The 23,775-nt window shown below is 40.8% G+C and overlaps 2 protein-coding genes across 8 annotated transcripts in view; one reads left to right on the forward strand and one right to left on the reverse strand.

The window, feature by feature from the left end:
* Nucleotides 1–328: 328 nt before the first annotated feature.
* rtkn2 (rhotekin 2) lies at nucleotides 329–12,522 on the reverse strand (the record flags this gene model as incomplete). Its single annotated transcript, XM_084076556.1, has 12 exons — nucleotides 329–2,401; nucleotides 4,057–4,164; nucleotides 4,832–5,000; nucleotides 5,603–5,734; nucleotides 6,328–6,434; nucleotides 6,937–7,031; nucleotides 7,468–7,662; nucleotides 7,972–8,089; nucleotides 8,229–8,282; nucleotides 8,585–8,643; nucleotides 8,800–8,999; nucleotides 12,388–12,522. The coding sequence occupies 12 exons, from the start codon at nucleotides 12,520–12,522 to the stop codon at nucleotides 1,710–1,712; spliced, it is 2,064 nt and encodes a 687-aa protein (XP_083932682.1). The 3' UTR covers nucleotides 329–1,709.
* A 2,408-nt stretch (nucleotides 12,523–14,930) lies between these two features.
* Nucleotides 14,931–23,775, forward strand: part of cep170aa (centrosomal protein 170Aa) — a 63,074-nt gene continuing 54,229 nt past the window's right edge. For all 7 annotated transcript variants that reach the window (XM_084077291.1, XM_084077294.1, XM_084077292.1 and 4 more), the window contains exon 1: nucleotides 14,931–15,077. The gene's annotated coding sequence lies outside the window, so the exon portion shown is untranslated. The remainder of the gene's footprint in view (nucleotides 15,078–23,775) is intronic.

The following is a 23,775-nucleotide window of genomic DNA, read 5'->3' on the forward strand; positions in this document are numbered from 1 at the left end:
AAAGCCAGATTTATACTTCCGTCACACGCTCAAAATAGCCGATCTATGAGCTTGCGACGTGCCGTGGATGCTGAGCGTAGAGCTTGTAGATCGGCTATTTTTTGGCGAGCGTCACCATCGTTTGGTGGGGCATAGATTGAACATTTGCTGCAGTAGAAAATCTGCCAGTGCATCCATCTCCACGGGGTGTGTCGGCCTACAACAAAAAGCTATAATTTGACTTGTATTGCCACCCCCTGGTAAACCTTTGCCATGAATAATATTAACAAAAGCTCAGCAAAAAGAGCATGTTCACTAGGGACGAATGTAGGACACTTTATTGCAGATCAGCAAAATGATGAGACAAATACAAGTTAGATTCTAGGAAAACAAGATGAGACAATTGCACTTGTTGGTAAACTATCTACAGTATATTTGTTCAGTCATGGTGTACTGTGCTACAATTAATGCTCACTAACTTACTTAATAAGCATTAAAAGTGAATTGCTTGACTACAAAAACTACATAAAGACATTACAAAATGTACAAAATACAATATAAAGACATTACCACCTTTGGCTAGATAATACAATTGAGTTTCAATTAAAAACAGTACAAAACCATTTATTGTGATATTCATACAATGTTAATGCAGTTTTCTAACAAATAAACAGGCATACAATGTAAAATAAGGAACGAGTGAGTGAATCAATACTCTACTGGCACAAATAGAGTGGTTTGTTAATTGTGTATTGATCCATTTTTTTACTCGGGGAATTCTGTATTTTTTTGTCACTGGCAGGTTACAGTTGATTAAGATTTTATTTCCCAACAGTGTTTACTTATAAACACTAGTGTTTACATTATAACCACTAATCAACAGAGGGTGCAAAACAAATCCCTTCCACCATTACCCTTTTACTTTATAGCTAAATGTCACTCTAATATACTAAAGAGACCGATTCCACATTAGTAATTCTGAGTTGTCAACAGATTAGGAACACACTGTTGATTTTTAGCTGGCCTCCTATTGTACAATCAACTGTCTCAAGGCTCAAAGATCATAACCCCATTCACATTTTATTTAGTGAACAAATTATAATACTAATAGCTTAGGGATCATAGTGATGATAGCTTTGACCTAGGACATCCATTCCTTCTGAGAAAGTTAAGTGGTTTAAATTCTAGTGGTTAAGAGAATTACTGATATGTTCAGAAGGCATACAAGGACATTCATTATCTGGGCTATTCAAAAGACTCATATTCAGTCATTCCATAATGAGAATAGTGTCTGGACAGCACTTCTAGATTTTCTACTTAATCATTTTGTTCACGCCTTCACTGAAAACCCAAGGCCCCTCCATTATTAAGACCTGAGAAATGGACAAATGAGTCCACCTCAGGCCTTAAATCTTGTACCATAAAGTCGTCTACAAAGTCGTCACGGAGAAACCACATTAACAGAACATGCCAATAGTGGATCCATTCCAATTTGAGTGCTTTTTCAAAAGGCTATTTTTTTGTTCCATGCTCCAGTGGCAGGGCTGAGAAATAACCCTTTCCATCTCAGTGGTATTCACACAAATCTACTGCCTAGGTGCTCATGAAGAACTTATGAGTCAAGATAACGAGCCAACTAATAACCTTCAAGGAAGTTACGCAAATGCTGGCATCGATTACTTGCTATTAATGGACCATCAAGGAAAGCCAGAGAATCCTAATGGTGAAGATCACCAGGCTTTGGGGTTGATCTTCTCTCTGAAGGACTTCCTGAGCTTGCTCCTAGGTGCTGGGACAGGCCCGAAACCAAGACCGGATCTAAAGTACCCGGTTTGGGCGGCAGCCTCAGGGGTCTGGGTGTGCTGGTTCTGGTGGTCCAGGTCCTGACCCTGTGGCGGTATGTCAAGGTGGCCCAGCGGAGCGTTTTTGCGGCTCGGGGCGGCTGCGGCTCCGCCATTGTTCCTCTGAAGTTGCTGGATGATGGCAGAGAATTTGGCATCCAGAGACGGCCTGCCGGTTTTGGACCTCGCAGCCGGACGAGAGGTGCGACCGGAGTTCTCTTTCTCCTGACATGAGGTAGGAGGAGGGGGACGACAGAGAGATGGAGGGAGGGGAGGTCTGGCTGGACGGTTTGGAGGAGTAGAAGGCTGTCTGTCTGAGGGTGGGGGAGGGGCACGCCGCTTTTTGTTGCTGCCGGACACAGAGATCGTGCTGGGGGCGGGACTAGAACATGGCGTGGAGCTTTTGCTTTGCGATAGAACATTCTTCTGAACCACAATTGGCTGGGAGCCATCAAACAGAGTAGACCAATTGGGTGCCTCCCTTTTCTCTTCCTCACCGATGAGAAAGCGGCCGTCTGTCTCTTCAATCTTGTTATGAATGATGTCTGTGATGCTTTCAAACTTGACAGGAGAATTTATACCTGAGAGGGAAAACAAAACACCAAAGCATGATTGGCAATGTTTACATGCCCCCTCAAGCAGGTTCCTTGAGGGGGTTCCAAGTGGACCATTACAGGACCGTAACTCTGAGATTGTACAGATGGAACAAAATGGACCCATATGCGGTCTTAGAAATGTTTAAGTTTTAGAACCCCCAAAAAACAGACCTTTTGCCCATGTTTTCCCCCCCCGCTCACTAATAACTGGTTATTTTCTGAATTCTTTTTACGATTAAGCTTCTTTTCACATTCACAGATGTGTCATAACAGGGAAAATACAGTTGCAGCTAATAAAATGAATAGTGGGTATTATGTCTGATTTAGGTGTACCAGTTCGCAAGCGTTGCTCTTTGACATCCCTAAATCAAATGGACTCATTAATTTAATTGGCTGCAGCTGTCTTCACCCTGCTACAACACGTCTGTGAAAAGGGTCCATTGATCCTGCTGCCAGCCATTCAGCTGTTGGCATTCATCAAGGGACAGAACTTTAAAAATGCCACTACTAAATGCAGGAAGCTAACAGTTCAGCATTATCTCAACATCAGTCTAAAAATATTAGTTATTGCACTGAAACATAGAATTAATGCCACTCATTTTGAGTCGGGTCCACCAAGGCCTCTTCCTTGTGACAGACAATACAGTTTGCTATGCTGAATTGTTCCACACAAACACCATTCAAGAGGGTGCAAGAGCATACATTAGCATGGAGGCAGAAATTGAAGGTAAGAAGTGCCCCTCATTTCATTACTTGTAGCCAAACTACTACAGATCAGTGGTGGACAGCAACTAAGTACATTTACTTGAGTACTGTGCTTAAAGGTAGGGTAAGTGATTTGCTTTGGTTAAAATAAGTGTTAAATAGCTCTATATTCTGATCATACTCATTGGTATAGTGTGTTTGTTCAGTAAAATGAGTCTGTTTGTCTCTCCACCTCTTTATTAAACAGAAAATGCATTTTCAGTTCAGTTTCATTTCCAATTTTATCCAACCAGGACAGAGAACTCAATCAGGATATAGATTAAACAAGTGAAATTGGAAGTGATGACACTAAGAAATGAGCAGACACAATTGGAACTGGAACACTATACAAATTAAGCTTAAAAATGGGTACTTTCTCCTGATTGGCTGAGATTTTGACACCTACCGAAAAATGTATTTTCTGTTTATTAAAGAGCTGGAGAGACGGGGAGACTCCTGTTACTGAACAAACACTCTATAGCAATGATTGCTATCAGAATATAGTATTTTAACCTTTTAACAAAATACTTTTTGTTTTAACCGAAAAATATCACTTACCCTACCTTTAAGTACATATATTATTATTATTTTTACAAACACATGGCTTTGACTCCACTAGATTTCTAGGAAGGGACTCTTGGGAGTGGAAATGGCCGATCAACAAGCTCACAACGCGTTGCATGTGAATGCTGTGTGAGCACCGTGAAGCATTCTGAGCTTATAGATCGGCCATTTTCACTGTTGGAATAAAAAAAGAAAATAAATTGCCACTTTTTAGCCTAAATATGACAAATTGGGGATTGATTATTAATCCAAATCGATTATTTTTATATCTACTAGTTCAATGAACTGTTGCACCCCTAATATACACAATCACATAAAGCACCTGTACTTACTGAGGTCATTGTAAACGGAGTCAGCCTGCTTGGTGAGGAAGAGTGGAAGTTTCCGTGGCGACGCCACTTCGATTTTCATCAGCTTGCCACAGCAATGCAGCCACTGGCCTGGTGACACCAGATACAGATTTAGATACCTCACTATTGCAATTTTCATGTTGTTTAACTTTATTAAAACCATTTATTGATCCAACCTTAGAACTAGCCACTTTGAGATCAAATGCACACTTTTGTATACAGACATGTATGCATCCTTTCTCAGTGCACTAGTGGTTCTCAACCCTTTCAGGCCGTGACCCGTGATGATCTATGAACTCCACCCTGACAGCACTTGGAATGTAGGAGTTGAGGCAATCCATTTTGTTTGGCTCGGTTCGCAGATAAATATTGTGAAAATAGCATATCTACAAGCTCACACTGCCTCATGTTGCGAGGCGTTAGCTTGTAGATCAGCTTTTCACAATTTTTGCCACTTTCTTATATTATTTGACAATTTGACCGATGTTTGACCAGTTTTTATAGTATGGTTTGTTGATTACTACTTTTGATGCAGTAATGGTCTTTTTAGGTATTAAAAAGGTCTTAGAATTGTCACTTCACTGTCATCTGGGGACCCCCCCCCAAATCATGTGGGGACCCCCCTGCGGGTCCCAACCCACAGGTTGAGAAACATTGCACTACACACACAAATACATACCTTCTCTGTTCTCAGACACGCCATGTGACCTCTGTCTACATACACACAAGACACTTTCCCCCTACATAATGCACTCACTCTGGTCATAGAAGTGTTGGTGGAAGGCGTCCAGCCAGTCGACCAGCTGTTCCCTGGTGTCTGCGGTGAAGATGACGGTCTGAGCTCCTCCTGACGAAGGGTTGCTGATGGCCAGACTGTTGGATCGCCGTCCTACCGAGTCCTTGTCCACCACACGGACACGTGTGTCCTGGAGAAAGAACGCAGAGAACTGGACATGTGACTGTGGACTCTACAGTAATGGTGGGTTATAATGAGACAGGATTGTTGCAAACAGTGTCACTAGTGTTATCAAGTTTGTATTGGGTCCTTATTTTATGCCAAATTGGAAGTATAATAATGAACACTATTACTGTCCTTATTTTGTGCCAAATTGGAAGTCCCAAGTGGCATGCCTGCTGAGAGACACTTTTTTTTAAATTATAGGGGGGAAAACCTTGATCACATTTTGTACTAAAAGCACATTGTAAAAATCATTACCGAGACTGAATTAAACTGTGAAATATCAAATCTTTAAAATGGCTTAGTGAAGACAAGACTGTGAATTGTGTGGCTCTCTTGAAGTTGAAAGCGTATTGCTGGTTTTAATTGAATACAATGGAGACACTGAAGCAATTGTTTCCTATTTTAAAATGCCCACCATTAAAAAAACTAATCTCCAACCTCAATAATCCAACCATAAAAAGGTGAATAAACAGAGCAGTGTGATTTATCACGTTAAGCTTTGGTTCATCTTTCAAATAAACACTTCTGTAGCTCAAAACAAGAGGCAGGATTATCTTTTTCTCTGACCTTGTTGATGGGAATGTTGAGGGTGGGCTCCACCTTAGCATCGATTTCCTCGGGGGTATAGTAGCAGGACAGAGAGCTGGCGCTCAGCACACAGTACAGGCTGCAGCAGCGGTACGCCCCATCCACACTTTGCTAAAGAATGCAAACACTAATAAACACTGCAGTGCACACCTTCAATGTTGAGCCTTTCCAATGTAATGCCAGATGCTAATACATAAATAGTACATATTCACTGTTAACATGCTGCATGCATAGCAAATGTATCGTGCTACATGATAATTTAAAAGGGGGTGTAAGTGATATGTCTCTGTAAAAAAAAGTTTTATTAAAAGCTCTATGAGAGATCATAATAGAGTTATTGAACAAACACACTATAGCAATGATTACTATTGGACTATAGAGCCACTTAACACTTGCACCAGCTTTTAATTAGGATTCAGTGACCTTAAATGTAAAGATTTTCTGTACATTGCTTTAGACAAATGTAGGGTGATAATGATCCTACACAACGGCAACAATTTAAGTTTCCATTATTAAAAGGCATCTTCCTTATCCAAGTTTATTGAGTGGGGAATTGGTCTTAGACATTAAGATTTATTTGGCTATTCAAAAATAGCAGATCTACAAGCTCATAGTGCCGCGCTACGAACTTGTAGCTCGGCTATTTTTTTTAATCTAAATCGTGAAAATGTGTGCAAATCTTTGAATATAAAAAGTCATATTACCTGCTGGTTGAGAAATCCGCTCATCATATCCTGTGTCATACAGGCTGGCTGGGCAACCAGTCGGCAGCACAGATTCCCATAGAGTGGTAACCATGAAGACCACTCGGCTGTGAAGGTGAACAGCAACAACACACCTGTCAGCCATGTCTGCTTTTCATTAACCACTTGAACCCCAGCATGCCTATTCTGATCTACAAGCTCACAGCGACGCGCTGTGAGCTTGTAGATCGGGTATTTTTGGCGAAGAGAGCGGTCCAAGTACAGTTGTAACTCTGGTCCGTTTTACTAAGAATAGTGGGTTTGATTGGTTAACCACTCAAACCTGTAATCCATAACTTTCATGCAGGGGTGTCATTTGGGGTCCCACAGGATGACAACTAGCACCCCCTAGCTTTGGCATTAAACCTCAATTTCTGTTTTTATGCACATTTTCTTTACCTCTGAATTTCTTTTGCAGATTAATCTGATTTTAGATTGGCATGAGCGATGTGTTACAAATGAACTGATTATGACTAACTATGCTTTTATGTCAACTCTTCAGATCATGGGCTGAGTGGAGAGCGTTCAAGTCTGTACAGATGACATTTGTGTGCCATTGATGGGTCTTACCGTTTTGGAGGACGATAAGAGAGTGGGACTGGAAGCTGCCCTCAGCATCGGACAGACACAAGGTGGTGTAAGCCAGTAAGCTGTACTTGGCTCCACTGGGTGAAGGAGGGACACACAATCAGGTTTGCCAGTGAACTCATTTCTTGGGGTGCAACAGTTAAATGAACTAATCGATTATAAAAATATATCAATAAATAATCAATCCCTATTTCGGGCATGTCATCACAGGGAAAATATCTACAAACTCACAACGCATTGTGATGTCATGACACGTGAGTTTGTAGATCTGCTATTTTCACAATTTTTGCATGACACTGTAGTGCGACTAAGTATCATAAAATTTGTATTTATATTTAAAAAAAATCTTTAAACATACTTATTGATTATTCAATCGAAAAAGTAATCGATAGAATAATCGCTAAGAAAATAATCGACAGTTGCACTCCTACTAATGTCCCTGTCTTGTCAATATAATGTACAATATCAAGTTGAATGTATACTGTAAAACAGTTCACGGCACATTCTACATACGTGGGAATAGACTGCAGGAAGGCATCAGGGTCTGGAGTGTCCATCAGAGGGCAGAGGTCCTTGCCGGCAGCCTTGCCCAGGGAGCGCCTTAGCTTTTTGGCAAGTTTCTTTGGCGTGTTGACCACAGTGGTCTCATCCTCCAGCGAGCAGCTCCACAGCTCCACCTTCAGGTCAAACTGGGGATCTACCTCATTGCTGTGAGGAGGCAGGAATCAATTCAGACTCAGGTCATAACCACTCAAATATTTGTTATGAGACATTTCTTTAAGCTATAACAAGCAAAAACAAACATGGATCCATAAAAAAAAGGGCACGCCTCTCCCTTCGCTATTTTCTTTTTAGATGAAGCAGGAAAACCCAACAGGCAGGCCAGCTTGTGTAGTTCTGTAGATGAATACTGCAATCTTTTGAGTTTGATTGATAAACTAGCATGATTTTGTACATTCACGAAAATCGTATTTGAGTTAATGTTTCCTTTCAACACTACGTGTGCTAAATACTTACAAGATGGTGACTCCCTCGAAACAGATGTCGGTGATCGATCTGTCCACCACCACCATTTCTGTGTCAAACACCTCTGCGCCAATATGCACCAGACAGAAGACGGCCACCCGACGAGAGCCTAAAAAGAAACAATGTTTTAAAGATGTGTACAGGGAAGCACAATATAATACTACTCACTCAAAATATAATATGCAGTGTGTCAAAAGACAGATGTAGAAACAAGACATAGATATACGTCGAAAAAGAAAGACACTCACTCCCTCGGTTGTTAAAGTGAGCTGAATCCTTCCACATCAGTGGAACACGCAAGCCTACAGCAGTACACATCGGGGGAAAGTATATTCATATAATGGCATCAAATGACAATAGCTGACAATAAATTTGTGGAAACTATCTAAAGTTCACCACACATGTTTACTCTAAAACATAGAATACCAAGTGTATTTACTACTTTGTCTAGTCACTACCATTTTTTTAGGAGAATGCACTAAACTGTCTACATTCTCCTGCAATCATTTTGTATTGGAAATGTTTTACAAATGGTACACATTATATTTTGAATGGAACATGCTGAATTAGATTGGATGTTGGATAGAGCCAAGTACAATCCTACCAGAAATGGCAACTTTCCCAGTACAGGGCACGCGGTCATCTGGAACCGGATCGGAAATTCTAAAAAGAGACATTTTACTTGTAAAATATGCCACGAAACAACAAATGGCAAGTTGGCAGCTGCCTTGCTCACAACTCTGCCCTCGCTTTCCATTTATCCATGTTTTGCATGATACTCTTACTCCTACTCCATCCATGTATCTCCAATCCCCATACCTCCAGGCTGCTCCCATCATATCCTGCTCCTCTTTCTTCTTCTGTAGCTGAGTGAGGTAAGCCTTTATCCTGGTGTTACAGGTGAGCAGGTTCTTGGAGGCATTGAGGATCTGTACTCGCTTACTGCTGGCTAACAGCAGCTTGTACGCCCCTTCACGCATACGCATCTCAAAGTCCAGCTTCTCCTGAATCTTAGTGTCCTTTTGGTGAGAAGTAAATGACACAAACAGGAGAGAACATTGAAAATGTTAGTCCATCTCAAATAAATCTACAAATAGGTATTGGGTAATTACTATACAGATAGTATACTAGCTACCATGCTTGTGTTTTCCAGGACAATAATATGCTATGACACACAGGTGAAAGGAAATGACAGTTTGTGATGACATGGGGGGGGGGGGTTGTTCGTGGCCTCATAGTTATACCGTAGATATACCATAACGGCAAAAGAAATCTATTTTTTTCTTGAATATAATGGTAGGTAGGTAATAAATACATTTACATCCATGGTTATTTCAGCTGATAAATATTTTGTTTCATTGCAATATGCAATTCCGTCTGTGGGGTTTACCCATTTCACTTTACCTGATGCTCGGCACAGATTCTAATGTCTGTCCTGATTCTTGTGTCTGCATTTTGTGTCTACACATCATATTGGTCTGACATTATGCAGTATTTTACATCGGTTCTCCTTATACTGGACCTTCAACACATGCCGTTCCGTTACGCAATGCCTGTTCCCGTTGTAAGAGTACTTAGTGCAGTACCCATTAGTACTGGAGGCCAGTATATGGTCATAAAAGAGAGACAGACAGACACATACACCAATTTGTGGATTTTCACTTCTGGACAACCGCTGATCCGGTCAACTTCCCACTTGGCACTGCACTCAGATACACAAGTCAAGTTTGAAGTGGATCAGTCAGATGCTTCTCGAGATATGCGGAGGACTCACAGACAGAGATTTCGTGCATGTATAGATTGACGACACCGATTAGCTGACCGATATATTGTGCATCCTTAACCAATACAATACAGACCACGTACACTTTAACTAGCTAGCAAATGAAATGTAGTATGAATGCGGTCAAGAACATGCAGTGATTGTAGCAATGCACAAAATACTCAAATGAGTTCTAAACTACTGTACATGCAGCTATAAAACAAGGTCTGAAGGGTGTACGATGATGTTTGATATTGTCCAAAACAGAGGATCATGAATTGCAAAGAATTGAGTGATACGGTCGAATAACAAATATAGCATTTCAAGAATAAACATTAATATATTAGGCTAAAATACTTTAGATATTATTTTGTTCCCCAACATTGTTTAAATAATAAAAATAAGTCATACTTATGTTCTATTGTTATCGCCTTTGCAGGCAGTAAATGCAAAAACAACATTTATTTCATCTTCAGTCTGAGTTAGACTGTGGTTAATGGATATTTTGTTTTGGGGACACAAACATCATCATTCTCCCTGTTGAGCCACACATTCTAAACTCGGCTAACCTGTAGTTTCTTAGAAATCTGTCGTATATACAACCAATTCATATCCTCTACTATGTGAAGAGTGTCATTCAGAAGACTTGGTCTGCTTTTGCCCTGGAAGAACATTGGTTTGAGTAGGGTGAGAGGAGCAAGAATAAATAGAGCAAGAACATGCTGCAATAATGGTGAAGGGAAAGAGTCTGCTGTCATAAAAACGGAAATGCAGTGGTGTAAAGTAACTAAGTACATGTAATCAAGTACTGTACTTAAGTATAATATTTGGGTATTTTTACTTTAGTATTTAAAATGTACATATGATTCTATACATTTTGAAAACATGAAGTGGAAGATTTCTGCATAATGAGTGCTTTCACTTTTGGTAATTTAAGTACATTTTGAAGCCAATATTTTAAATTTGTACTTTTACTCAAGCAAATTCTGAATACCAGACTTGTACTTGTAACAGAGTTTCTGCATTGTAGTATCGATACTCCCCCCCCCCCCCCCCCCCACCCCCCCAGTACTTTTTCCACCACTGGGGAAATGTAGAGCGTCAACTCCCCTATCAGTATCAAGCTGCTCATTGTCCTGGGGGTTGCAGGCAGGTGCCGCAATCATTCATATTCTAATTATTAACCGCCACGCCAGTGCATATTATAATCTAAACATCAACATCTTAACATCAGAGTGAATGGTGTTAGTAACCATTCATACATGAGAAACTGTTAATGCAAAGTAGTAGTAGCCGCAAGCAACTTAGATGTAGCATTATTTTGGCTGCCGCAACATATTTACTGTCAAGAGGGATTATTTTGAGGCTGAGTTTACTTGGTTGAGGCAAGGTTCTGGCAACACCTACCTGTTTACGGCGTCAGCCGGCTTATATGGCAACCGCCTACCATGGCCATGAATTTCATCTCACTCCAGTCATGTCCTCCAGAGCGGAGGCATGAAATGTTTGTGTGCAGCATGGTGAGCTAAACAAGGTGTGTTTAAAACTGCAACTTTGTCTTATATTGATACACTGTTAAGTTCCCTTTTTGCAAATGTTATGAGTTTCATTGATGCGTTGTTTATTTGTTTGGTTTCAGTTTGTTCACGTTTTGTGCTATGTTGGATCCCTGGACTTCATTCACTTCCCTTTGTTTCTCAGTGCAGCCAGAAAGGTGATTTAATTTTCTGTAATTTTCCTTGTTACCTTTTTTGTCACGTTGTATTGTGTTATTCTTTATGCTGATTATTACCTTTTCTTTCTCACAGTTTTGACGGGTTTTAATAAACTCTGTAAACCGAAACAACTGACTCGTTCTTGACGAAGGGGGTGACAATTATATCTAAGTTGCTTGCGGCTAACGAAGTAGTAATGAACAGCACAAGTTAAGCCAACTTCCAGGTAGGACGAAGAACGATGCGACGCATTTTTCAGTACTTTTCATTATTATGTTTTTTTGCCCAAATAGAGACCCTAAAAGTGAAAACCCGTCAGTCAGTGTACAAGTGTTGACAACACACAAGGAACATGCACTCATAATACTAGTCCTGAAACATGGCTGTCATATCATACAGTCATGACGAAACTTCAACTTGGTCTCCATTTACAGCCCATACATCTACATAAAAGGTTCAGATTTCAAATATAAAGTGCGTACCCCATGGCCACGGATGTTACAATTCACTTCGGGTGGGTATAAGTACCCGTATCTTCCGTATCGTTCTATAAAAAAAAGCATTTTAATCTGATCGGCGGCCATTTTTTCATAGTTATAACGCATCAGAGTGCAATATATCTCCCAACCGATAGGGTTGCGTAGTTGAAAGCATATGGAGATAATTCAGAGAAAATAGCCACCGATCGGATTTAAATGCTTTTTATTGAACAATGTGGAAGATACGGGTACTTATGCGATCCCGAGTAGAATTCTAACATCCGTGGCCATGGGGTGAGCACTTTATATTTCAAATCTGAAACGTCTATGTAGATGTTCGGGCTGTAAATGGAGGAAATGCAAAAAACAGGTTGGAAGTTAAGCCATGACGCTCGAAACGGACGAGCGTCGTGTGATCCATGGGCTAATATATGCCTATCATAATACGTACCTCATTTTGCAGGAATATGGTGCTCTCTCTTATCTTCTTCCTCTTGATCTCCATGGCCAGAGCAGAACACGACGCAGTGCTGGATCTGGAGCCGGTGTTCCTCCTGAACATTTGAACGTCCCGCGGGTCATCCATGTTTGTTTGTGTGAATGGACTTTGGTCGCACATTCTGCCTCCAACGGAACGCCCCTGTTCCTCCACTAGTAGGGATGAATGATTGTCTTCTCACGTTATTTAAAGCGGGCGGAGGCCTAGTGTTGCCATGTCCGCTTATTATAAGCTTGTATTTCTATAAAGTTGCTTGTAAATATTGGTAGTTTGCGGGTTCTGTTTTTTGGGCTTGTTTCTAAAGTGTAGTTGCTTATTTGGGCTTGCTTCCTAATGCTGTTTAAACGAGTCAATCCCAAACGTTTGCATGTCAAGGACGAGGACCCCCAAATTGATCATTATGTATTTGTTCCATCACGCCCCCCCCCACCCCATCTAAACATATATTTGTGCCATGGGGACCCCCATACCAGATTTGTGTTTTCAAAATGTTTCACTTTTTGTTCAAGATTTTCAATTGAAAATAGCAAATCTACAAGCAATCTACAAACGCGTTGTGAGCTTGTAGGTCGGATTTTCCCCCCAAATTGTTTATCATGGCTTAATGTGCTCATGTGGCCTAGTTGCTTCTTTTGGACTTGTTTTCGTAGACCTGCTTGCTTGTTTCTCTCGCAGAATCTGGCAACAATGCGGAGGCCGATTTAAACAGAGCCATGCCCCGCCTTCCCGGAGGTTCTGTTGAAAGAAATCGAGTGCACCCTCTCCGAGAGTACCATTCAGTCTGATAGACAATGACAGGACGCAACCATTTTCAAATTCGAAATGTTGGGGTTCTAAAAATTCAGAAATATCTTTCTCAATATTGGAAGTCGGATGTAGTTTATAATGTATAGCCAAATATAGTTAGGCTACTATATGAGAAGAATGCATTCAACAGCTGCCTTGCCCTTTACTATAAAATATTATGTTTTTTATCCCCGTCTGTTTGGTAGTAGTTTCGTCCAATTGTCTGTTGCAAAAACGTTGCAAACCGATTAACAGCAGCAGTTACTTTTTACAACAATGATATTGTTGTAAACCGTAAATAAATAACGTACTGACGTCATTTAGACATTGGAAATAGTAGTTTTGTTTCTCATTTGGTTCACGAATGTCACACTACACTATCATATTTAAATGAAGATGGGTATCCAAAAAAAAAGAACGATAGGCTATTGCACAATTAAAAAGATAAACTGCAATAAAATGCTGATGCTGTATTGCAACATCACCACACACATCATCATATTTGTGCGCTCGGTCCATTCCAGGGAATCTTTTCAGTTGGGCTGCATCACCCTTTTGTCATCACAACAATCTACCAAAAGCTGCGTAGCCCCGCTGATAAAATTGACACTGGAACGTGCCCAGCGAGTCCAGGAGACCCGCCCACCGGGCTCGGTTCTTCTGGTCGAGTTGGAAGTGTAGACGCAGGCTGCAGGCTGGGATGTGGGATCACTGTTCCGCACATGTCAATTTGAGGATCTCAACACGCTCGTCACTGTGCCCAGTAGTAAGCATTTCACCTCCGGTTGGTGAACTCTTCAAAGTAAGATCTGATAATAATACTGTTATAATAATAATTATATCTCAAATGCACTTTTCTAAGTACACAAATACACTACATGCGTAGAGGAGCAAACAACAAAAGAAAACTATAACTACAACTATATCATAATTGGCTACATTTCAACAGATGGTAGGCTACTATCTGTTGCTTATTTCTCTCAGCAGCCTCTCCAAGCCAAGGTGCAAAAAAATGTGGTTATTTTAGACGGTACACATATTAAATAATATTTAGGCAAAGATTTACAACTTTTGCTATTATTACGGTTACAGTAGGTATGTGGAAGGCTTTTGGAACAAATATGGCTCGAACACAAATAGCTTTAGCACCTTGGCACTACAACGCCTGTCTATTTTAAAGTAAATTTATGAATTGTATATTTTCATAATAGAACACATTGTCAGACGGCAGGCATGTAAAATTATGCTGACCTAATATTCAGTCCTTGAGTTTTTTATGGCATTCTTTCTACCCTACAACTACCAAACGTTTTTTTTAATGGCCAGTTTATGTCTACAGTCTACACTGGTATGTGTATTTATAATATACTTTCATTGCTATAAGCAAGGAAATACTTTGTTTTGTTGTTACTTTTGGGTCAATTTATTCATGTGTTTATTAGACGTGTAGCGGGATAATTGTCGCCGCGCGGTAGTTGTTGAGAAATACATTATTTCTCAACAACTACCGGCGCGGCGACAATGATCCCTTACATAACTTATTAATCAACGTGATTTTATGTTGAAGTCCATGAACCGGAAGTCAAACGCTATGTTTTTTTTAGGCAAACTTGACGAGCGTGTTAAAAAAAGAGTATGTAAATTGACGGACCGCTGGTGGTGATGAGGCTGTAGCATTCTGCCCGCTATGAGCATGAACAGGGAATAGCGTTATTGCTGAGCAACTGAGGGAGTGAGAGCAGACGCACACAGGGCTGGGCACCTACCCACATACACACACAGACAGACACACTTTGGATATATAGGTTATAGAGGGGAGCCATCGCTTCAATAACAAGAAAGAACAGCTCAGAAGGGTAAGAGACATGCATGCTCTCTAGAAATATGCACAACGAAGCTTACAACCAAAGAGAAACGACTTTGTTTTGTTATGTCCCATCTAGTGATACCTCGGGATTAGGATGTTGATATAGTAATCCTTTTAAAATGCGATACTCCCAAGAGATGATTCGACAGTTAAAAAAAAATCCCCTACAAATTGTATGCTGAGTGCCGTGCGTGGGGTTTAAATGTTAAAAGGTAATATTCTTCTTGCAAAGGTCTGCAAACGCATGGATGCTAACGCTTATAAATGATAAACACACTGGCCATGGATGGACACTGAACTGCACACTATTGTCAGCATACAGCATGATTATTATAATAGCTACTCCGCCTTTGCACAGAGACACATCCTCGCCACATTGTTACATTACATCTGTATATAAACTGATCACATTGGTTTAATCGGGGCTATTATTATTTATCGTTCTTTCGTCGACATCATGTTATTTCCTCACTCTAGCCACATTGAAGCTATCCAGAGGATGCACATCAGTGAAGCCGGTGGTCACACATCATTATTTCTATTTATCTCATTTGAAAAACATTTAGGTCGCTCAAGTCCATTTATATTGCCACTGCCTATACTTATATCCTTATTATTGTCTAGATGTAGGATGTGTGTATATCTGGCTATATTGCGTTTTCCCAAATCCCTACCCCCTCGTCCTGTACAGGGGGCTTTGTTTTCCTGGGGCAGATGGAGCTGGCCTATATTGCATCCGTCCTCTTTGTGTGTGGAGTTGTATATTTTGCTTCCATCATCATATTGAAAACTTTGACATGCAAGCAGAGAGGTGCTTCAGATGTAAACACCTCAGCCCAAACCTGTATGGCTGTCCAGTTGTTAAGAACTAAAGATCTTGTTTATGTTCATGAATAAATAAATACGGATTAGGCTACTGTGGAATATGCTGAATCCAAAACCCTTTACTCATTAGGCTGGCTGAGCCTTATCATGTGGTCTAACGACCAATTAATAGATTGTTTCATTGTTATACATTAGTCCACCTCAAAGAGATTTCCAATCTCAACAGTGGACAATTTAAAATGATTTATGTCATATTGTTTTATTTTAAATTTGACTCCTCCTGATTATGATGAACTCCTATACTGTGCTTCTTCAAAATGCCAATAAAGAATAGGGCTGTATTAATTTCATGTATTAGAGTTGTGTTCATGGAGAGTTGGACAGCAGTAGGTTGCACATCAGACTGTTGTCTACTAGGCCCCTCCTCCCCCTCCTTCAGCTGTAAGAATTCAAAGTTTTTGGGTTTGAGCCATAGAATGAGCTGATAATATGATCCACTCCTGCTTTGCCATTTTCCCCTTTCCCCTCCTTTTCTCCCTCTCTCTCTCTCTCTCTCTCTCTCTCTCTCTCTCTCTCTCTCTCTCTCTCTCGCTCTCTCTACATCTTTCCCTTCCTGCCAGTGTAACCGCTGGCCCGTAGTTACAGGCAGGGCTGCAGGCAGTTGCATTTTTAAAAACATGTGTCAGTGTCACGGGACGGTTGCAAAGCTCTTGGAAAGCAAAGTGCACAAAGTATCAGGAGCCTTGGCTAGCCTACACCCAGCAGCAGCCTAAACCTCCATAATGTGTCTCTGTGCGTGCACACACACAGTGCACTCTCCCACACTTCTGGGTTACAGATGATAACGTCATTACGACAAGCTTGAGAAAAGTCATGCTCCATAGCTTACATCACGGTGTACTAGCTTACATGCTTTCCTGTCAATCAAATATCAGTAAAAAAAAAAAGGATAAACTTCAGGATGTGTGGGATTGATCTGCAACAACGTACTGCTTCCTTCTGAATGTTTTTCAAGGGGGTCTCTGTTTAACAAAAGTGACTCTGACCTACCAAGCCGTTTAAATGTGTAGTAGTTTGGGGCAGGGATCCTTCAATAATAACAACAACCTATTTTGTCCTCTGTTGGTTGGTGCTGCAGGACTTTGATGTCCGGCCAGTCCATGGCCATTGTGTGTGGTAGGAAGCTTAGGAAGTGAGTTCATTTTACTTCAGCGGTCAGGGGGGATTGTTTGTTCCAAAGAGGAAAGTAATTTGGAAAGATTCTATTCTATTCTATTCTATTCTATTCTATTCTATTCTATTCTATTTCTATTCTATGTGTGAGGTCAAAAGTGTTGTTGTACCAGGGTGTTTGTGTCTAAATTTAGAATTCACGTCTGTGCTGTAGTCTGCCAGAGTAGAAACATTATAAGGGTCATGAGGTTGTGCATGCAAAACTAGAGTGAGACCCAGATCAAGGACGAGAGAGCGAGGGAGAGACGAGAGAGAAGAGTGCAGGGAAGATCTCCAGACGGAGTGAGGCGTACGCGGGGGAGAGCACAAAAACAGAAGTGAAACTTGATGCAACAAGGTCTTCAAGAGGTTTTTCAGCACCATCCTTCCTCTGCCTCTCCCTTGTTTTGGAACATGGCGGGTGTGGCTGTCCACTCTGGCTTTTTCTCCCCCATATTAAAGTTTTGAAGAATAACAAATGATGTCGAATATCTTTCACATCTGTTTTGGGGTGTAGCACTATTCCACTTGTCATGTAGTTTCCATTACTTTCCGTTTGTTTCCACTCTGCATATCGATCTTATATTTGGTTACTTTCCATCTCTGTCTCTCACCATGGGGCCCGCTGATCGTCCTGTTATTCTAGCGTGGATGTTTTTCCCTCCACTAGTGCCAGTGTGGATGCCAGGGTGAGAAGTTTCACTATTTTTATCTGACTGAGGCCATTGCTATGGGCAGCTTTAAAGCACCTGACAATGTTGGCCACAACACTAACATCACTGTTAACCACTTAAGACCTATTTTACAATTTGCCCTAAAATTGTGTCGCGTGGCGAAAACATCCCATCTACAAGGTCATGTAGTTCTGCGTGCTATTTTCTCTATTTTTGAAAAACTTAAATACTTTGGAGGGAAAAGTTGCATGCCCAAAACAGGGACACCAGGTTGTGGTTAAGGGGCCAAGAGACGTAAGTCATTATCAGTTCAGGTCAGAGAAGCCAATCAGGTGCCTGTATAGGAGGTTGCCCTGGAGCAAGCTTTGATCCAACACTCTGAAATGTGCTTTGTTAAGCCGTGTATTTATAGGGCTGTGGGTGTTCGAATAGAGTTGGACTAGAGGCAAAATATACAGTATATCTATTAGTTCTGTCTGACGTCTAATGTGGCATTTCTTTCTTCATGTTTTGCTGCTTAATTCACTTTGTTGATATCAGCACAATGTCCCTGTGATTATAAATGCTCCACCCTCTGGCATTTTGCTTTAAAATACAAAATATGGCCATAGGAGGTATTGGCGACTCCAGAGGATAATAATTTGCCCCTTACAGTTCTTTATTCAGACCGATTCCTGATTTGCAGACGGTACCTTCAAGTTTATCTGAGGATTCAACCCGTCACCTCTTCTTAGAGTGACAATGACGAGTACCAGACAGTACTGTGCATAGCATTATGTTTCAGTAATCCATAGATACTGATAATCTGTTGTTGCTGTCTGTGTACTGTAAAGGTTTCAGCTTTTATCCCCCATAGCAACAACAGTGTTGTTTTAAAGAGTGCTTAAAGACAGGGCAACAGATAGTTTTAAATGCTTGAAAGTAATCAAATAATATTAAAAACCTTACCTTTGTTATAAATTTGGCATTTTCATGAACAATAAATATGCTATACATTTAGCAATTCGATGTAGCTAAATCTGCCCTGCTCCAACATTCAGAAAACATTGGAAGGAGAATGGATGAAGTCCACCCTGGTAAACCCAAGCTCTGTATAAGCGAACAAGGATATTTATATCATCAATATACATAACATTTTATAATGGTCATTGGGTGCTTAAGATAGCATTCAATTTGTGCAAGAAGAAGACACAATGTTTCTGCCTACACTTTCAGCAATATATTTAACTTAAAGCACCAAATGACCACTTATAGTGACTTATAATCACACTATAATGCATTATAATAGTGAGTATATATATAGTGTATATAATACACTAGATAAAATCTAGTCATATATTGCACTAATCAGAGGAATGCTGTAACACTGCTGTTGTATGTGTGCAGTTTAGTTTTTTGGTGTGACTATTCTCATGCCAGACCCCTGAACAGTGTTTGTGCCAAGTTTGGGTACGGACTGGAGAAACAGAGCACTTTGGGCCCCCTGACTGGGCACCTGGGGGGCCCTGGTGTGACTATTCTCATGCCAGACCCCTGAACAGTGTTTGTGTCTGACTCAAGCTTGGTGCAGATTGGAGCAACGGTGCGCCCACGTTAGTGACGTGCATCGCCCACCCACCATCAACCCAACCTCTAGGCAATTTTAATATAGGATTATAACATATTATAATGTATTAAAATTATGCCAATTATAATACACTAACGATACTTGCAAAAACAAATGTCTATGTCCAGCAATTATGAAATATTATTATACTTGTCTTGAACGTATAAGTCATTATAAAATGCTTTATATTGTTATTATTATAGTTATAAAGCATTATGATTATTTATAATTATACAGAGTCATAAGCAGATTGTAAAGCCTTATAAGTGTGTATACAATGCATTATAGAGATGGGATGCATAGCAAGTGTTAACGCTGAGCCTTCATCTTGCATCTCTTCCATTTCGGTGGTCCTTTTAACTAGTTGTCCCTGTTGTCCTACCTTTAAATGGAAACATACAATTTCTAATATAGCTCAAAGACATCCTAAATGCTCGTAAGCTTATGAATAGTTAATGTCCATAATGTAGGTCTCTAGGCCAAGGGATGTATTGGGGTCACTGAACATGTGCTGGGGCCTGTGTCTTAAGGCTAGTGTTGTGCAGGGTGTTTTGTCTGGTGATGGCCATCAATCAGGCAGGATGGATTCTGCATAAATGGAGGTGTTTGTTTGTTACTCTGTCCAACTGCTCATGTGATGCACATGTGGCCGCCTTTCAGTGCCATATGGTATATTCTGCTACACAAGACATCTTTTCCCCCTATGTAGCATTCTAGTGCGTTAGTTTACACACGCATGCACACGCGCGAGCACGCACTGGCACTCAGTAGTCTAGCAAGTGGATCAGGAGTGGAGATGGACTGTCCATATGCACGCATATTTTCCGCACACTTTGTGTGGGATTATGAGGCCATAATGATTTATGGTTTGCTGTTATGAGCTGTGATGCTGTCATAATAAATGAGACTCTTTGGACTATCGTCGTGTAGGTCCACCACCCCCAGAGACAGACCCATGGGCCCTGACTCATGCAAAAATGCTGACCTCTCTTTCGCATTTTCAGAGTAATTATTTTTTAGATATGAGCAAGGTGAAAAATTGTGTATAAGAGAGAGAAATATTGTCTGTTGCTTAAATTAAATTAACTAGAAGCTAGCTGACTCCTCATAATATTGTTACACAGAATGACAGAAACAAGATTGTGATATTATTGTGATTTTTTAAGTAATCCTGATTCCTGAATATCATGTTGGTGAAACAAGCTTATATATAACAAAATACTAACAGAGGAGCACAACAGAGAACCAACATCGACCTGAGGTCCTCCATAGGCAGATTACATTAATGTCAAAGAAAGGTGACCGAGGAGGCTATTGAAGAGGTCTGAAGAGCAAGACTGTATGGAGACATTGTCATGGTGTGTGTGTGTGTGTGTGTGTGTGTGTGCGTGTGCGTGTGCGTGTGCGTGTGTGTGCGTGCGTGTGCGTGTGTGCGTGCGTGTGTGGAAGGCTTGCCAACAAAGCATTCTTTCTCATTTACTTCTGCTACCCTCCAAGTCGAGTCTTAATGTATTTTACCCTCCAGTTGCAGACAATAGGAACTATAAACTACAGTATTGGCTTTTAGAGTTTGCATGACTAGACAGGGCAATGGATTGTCTTTCTCGAAGATGCCTGAAATGACAATCTGAATGATGTGCTAGTGTCTTACTTACAGTATGATGAGCATATGTAAAAGTAGGCCAACTTGATTCAAATGTCAAATTAAATCATGCAGTCGTAGAATGACATTCCATGTAATGGAAATAACTCTAGCACCATTCTATTTAGATCAGGAAAACCACAAAATGGAATGATCCACCTCTATTATTAACCTCTTATACTGTAGTTGTAATCCAAGGTGAGATGAGGGGACAGATTTGGTCAGTCTTTCCATATACGTGTACATGTAAATATAGGCTATATGCCTCGATTTGGCTGTATAATGTATGTACGCACAGTCGCACACATGCACATTGCACACACACACCACCTATTTCTGGAGAAACACCGCACAAGACACGAACTACCCAACATTTTCCAAGTAAGCCTAGCCTCCCAAAACCATGATAACTTAATGGGCTTTTCTAACCCAGAAATTGTAGACGCTAAGAAAGATGGCACAGTTCAGCACTCAATTACATGTATGAGATTCTAGAGCAAGATTAACATCCTGCTCAATGAAGGACAAGATTCAGCCTGTATAACTAACAGTTGATATTCATCTTGGTACAAGTGCAGCAGGATCTGTTGTCTATTGTCAGGGTTTTTTGGAGAGGGATAATAGACTGTATGAATCGGATTCTGTATGCCTCTTCTACTGTGTATTTCCATGCCTACATCTACAGTATAGACTCACTGGGGACTAGAGACAAACCTTTGTCTGTCTATCGGTCTAGTAGGCTGCCTGTCTGTTCGGAGGTTGCCGTTTTTTCTGTTATCTTTTTTGTTCTGTCTAGCCGGCCGCCCCCCAGGGCCTAGTCCCCCATTATGTTCTCAAATCATCGACCATATCATTTGCAGAAAATAACTGGTCTTCAACTGAACAGTGTGCATTGTTCAGTTAGTTATCAATCTGTTTTTCGCGAGTGACATGAACATACACAATAAAATACAAATTAGTCATTACAAAGAGCTTTCTAATTGACTTTGAAGTCCATTTGGAATAGACTACTGGTTAATAGTTAATCATCTTTTTGTGTGGGACTCAGGCCATCTGTTCTTTTTGTTCATTTTGTTCAAGCAATTGGCTAATTATTTCTCTTATAGCTCCATGGCTCAAAGAAGAGTATTGATTAATGTATGCATTTTATGTCCATTACTGACAGGGTCCAGCTGAACCCAACTGGCTCAGGTTTCTCATTGGGAAAAAAAAGGATCATTCAAAGTGAAGCCCTACAGTATACAGAATGTATCTGTTATGTTGTTTTCTCCATAAGTGTGTCTGACTCCATGCTCAGCTTACAGGCTTAGTGGAGGCACACAGCCAAAGCATGTCATTTACTTCATGGGCTTTTTACAGATCGCCATCCAAACACATTTGGTATGTTTTAGTGTAGTACATTCATTGACATTGGGTTACATTTTACATTGCAGTCAGAACTGCCGCACCCTTGTTGGGCCAAAGCTAGGTTCTGCATCATAGAGGCATGTGGAAGTGAGTTAGCTCTGTTGTCTCTCTCTGTCCCTGTTTTGTTTTGTCTTATCACTTCACCTACGCCCCTCATTCGCTGTGTGTGTGTGTGTGTGTGTGCGTGTGTGCGTGTGCGTGTGCATGTGTGTGTGTGTGTGGCTGTGTGCGCGCACAGCCAACGTGTATTCTATGCTACACACAGCTGCTGTTAGAGTGCTGTGAGTTGGTGTGAGTCAGCTATCCAGGGGCGTTGCTGTGATGTGACCATTTAGGAGTTTAGAGAATGAGAGAGAGAGAGGGGGAGAGAGAGAGAGAGAGAGAGATGGACAGAGTGGACAGTTAACCAGCTGTTGCATCATCTGGAAACCCCTCCTCCCCCACACACACGTTGGCGGCAGTAGCCATGCGACCCAGCAGGCAAGCGTATTAGACATAGCCTACATCACTGAGTGAACCCGCTCTCAATCTCGTCACTTCCTGTGAGTATGTCTGTGATTGGCTTGCTGGGAGTGGAGGGAAGAGATTTTAGTTGTTAAAGTGAACTGTGCTTACCAAACATCACATTTCAATGGAGAATGGAAACATTCTCTTAGCTATACACAGGATTAGTCAACGTGGATCATTCCAATTACTCCACACAGGGCTGCTTTCAAGCTGCATTTCCCAACAGCTTAGCTCACTGACTGTAATGCAACTTTAAAAAATGCTAGTTGGGTTTAATTATTTTAGGATTATGCTTGTTTGTAAACGAGTTGATTTTCCCAGAATCACTTCTTCTGCATCAGTGTTTTATGAATCATAATCATTGTAATGAATGATAATGTTTTGTCCCCATTCTGGGCATGTCATGATAGGCGAACATTCTGTGAAAATAGGCAAGCTTTTGGCAAAAGTAGGCGTACATTTGGTGGAAATTGCATTGGGCTATTTCACTATATTTGGCATGCCATGTACACAACAAATTTCTCACAAGAGGCCGTACTGTTATATTTTATATCAGAGCACAGATGTGATTATGCTGACATTTATGATTTTGTCGATGACTTTGACATACAGTATATCCGGCTCTGCTAATAAATGTAATTGATTCTCCAACAACTTTTTTCAGCGTTTCAGTGGTTGGACTACAGTGTAGACTACACATGGTTTCCCATTAGTTTCATACAGTCAGCAAATTAACCGTCACTGTCAAATTTCCTGTGGATTCAAAGATGAGCGCGCTTTGTCCACCACAGGAAACGGCCACCACACGTCTCTC

The sequence above is a fragment of the Gymnoscopelus microlampas genome, assembly GCF_963454915.1.
Source record: "Gymnoscopelus microlampas genome assembly, chromosome: 13".
Taxonomy (NCBI): Eukaryota; Metazoa; Chordata; class Actinopteri; order Myctophiformes; family Myctophidae; genus Gymnoscopelus; species Gymnoscopelus microlampas.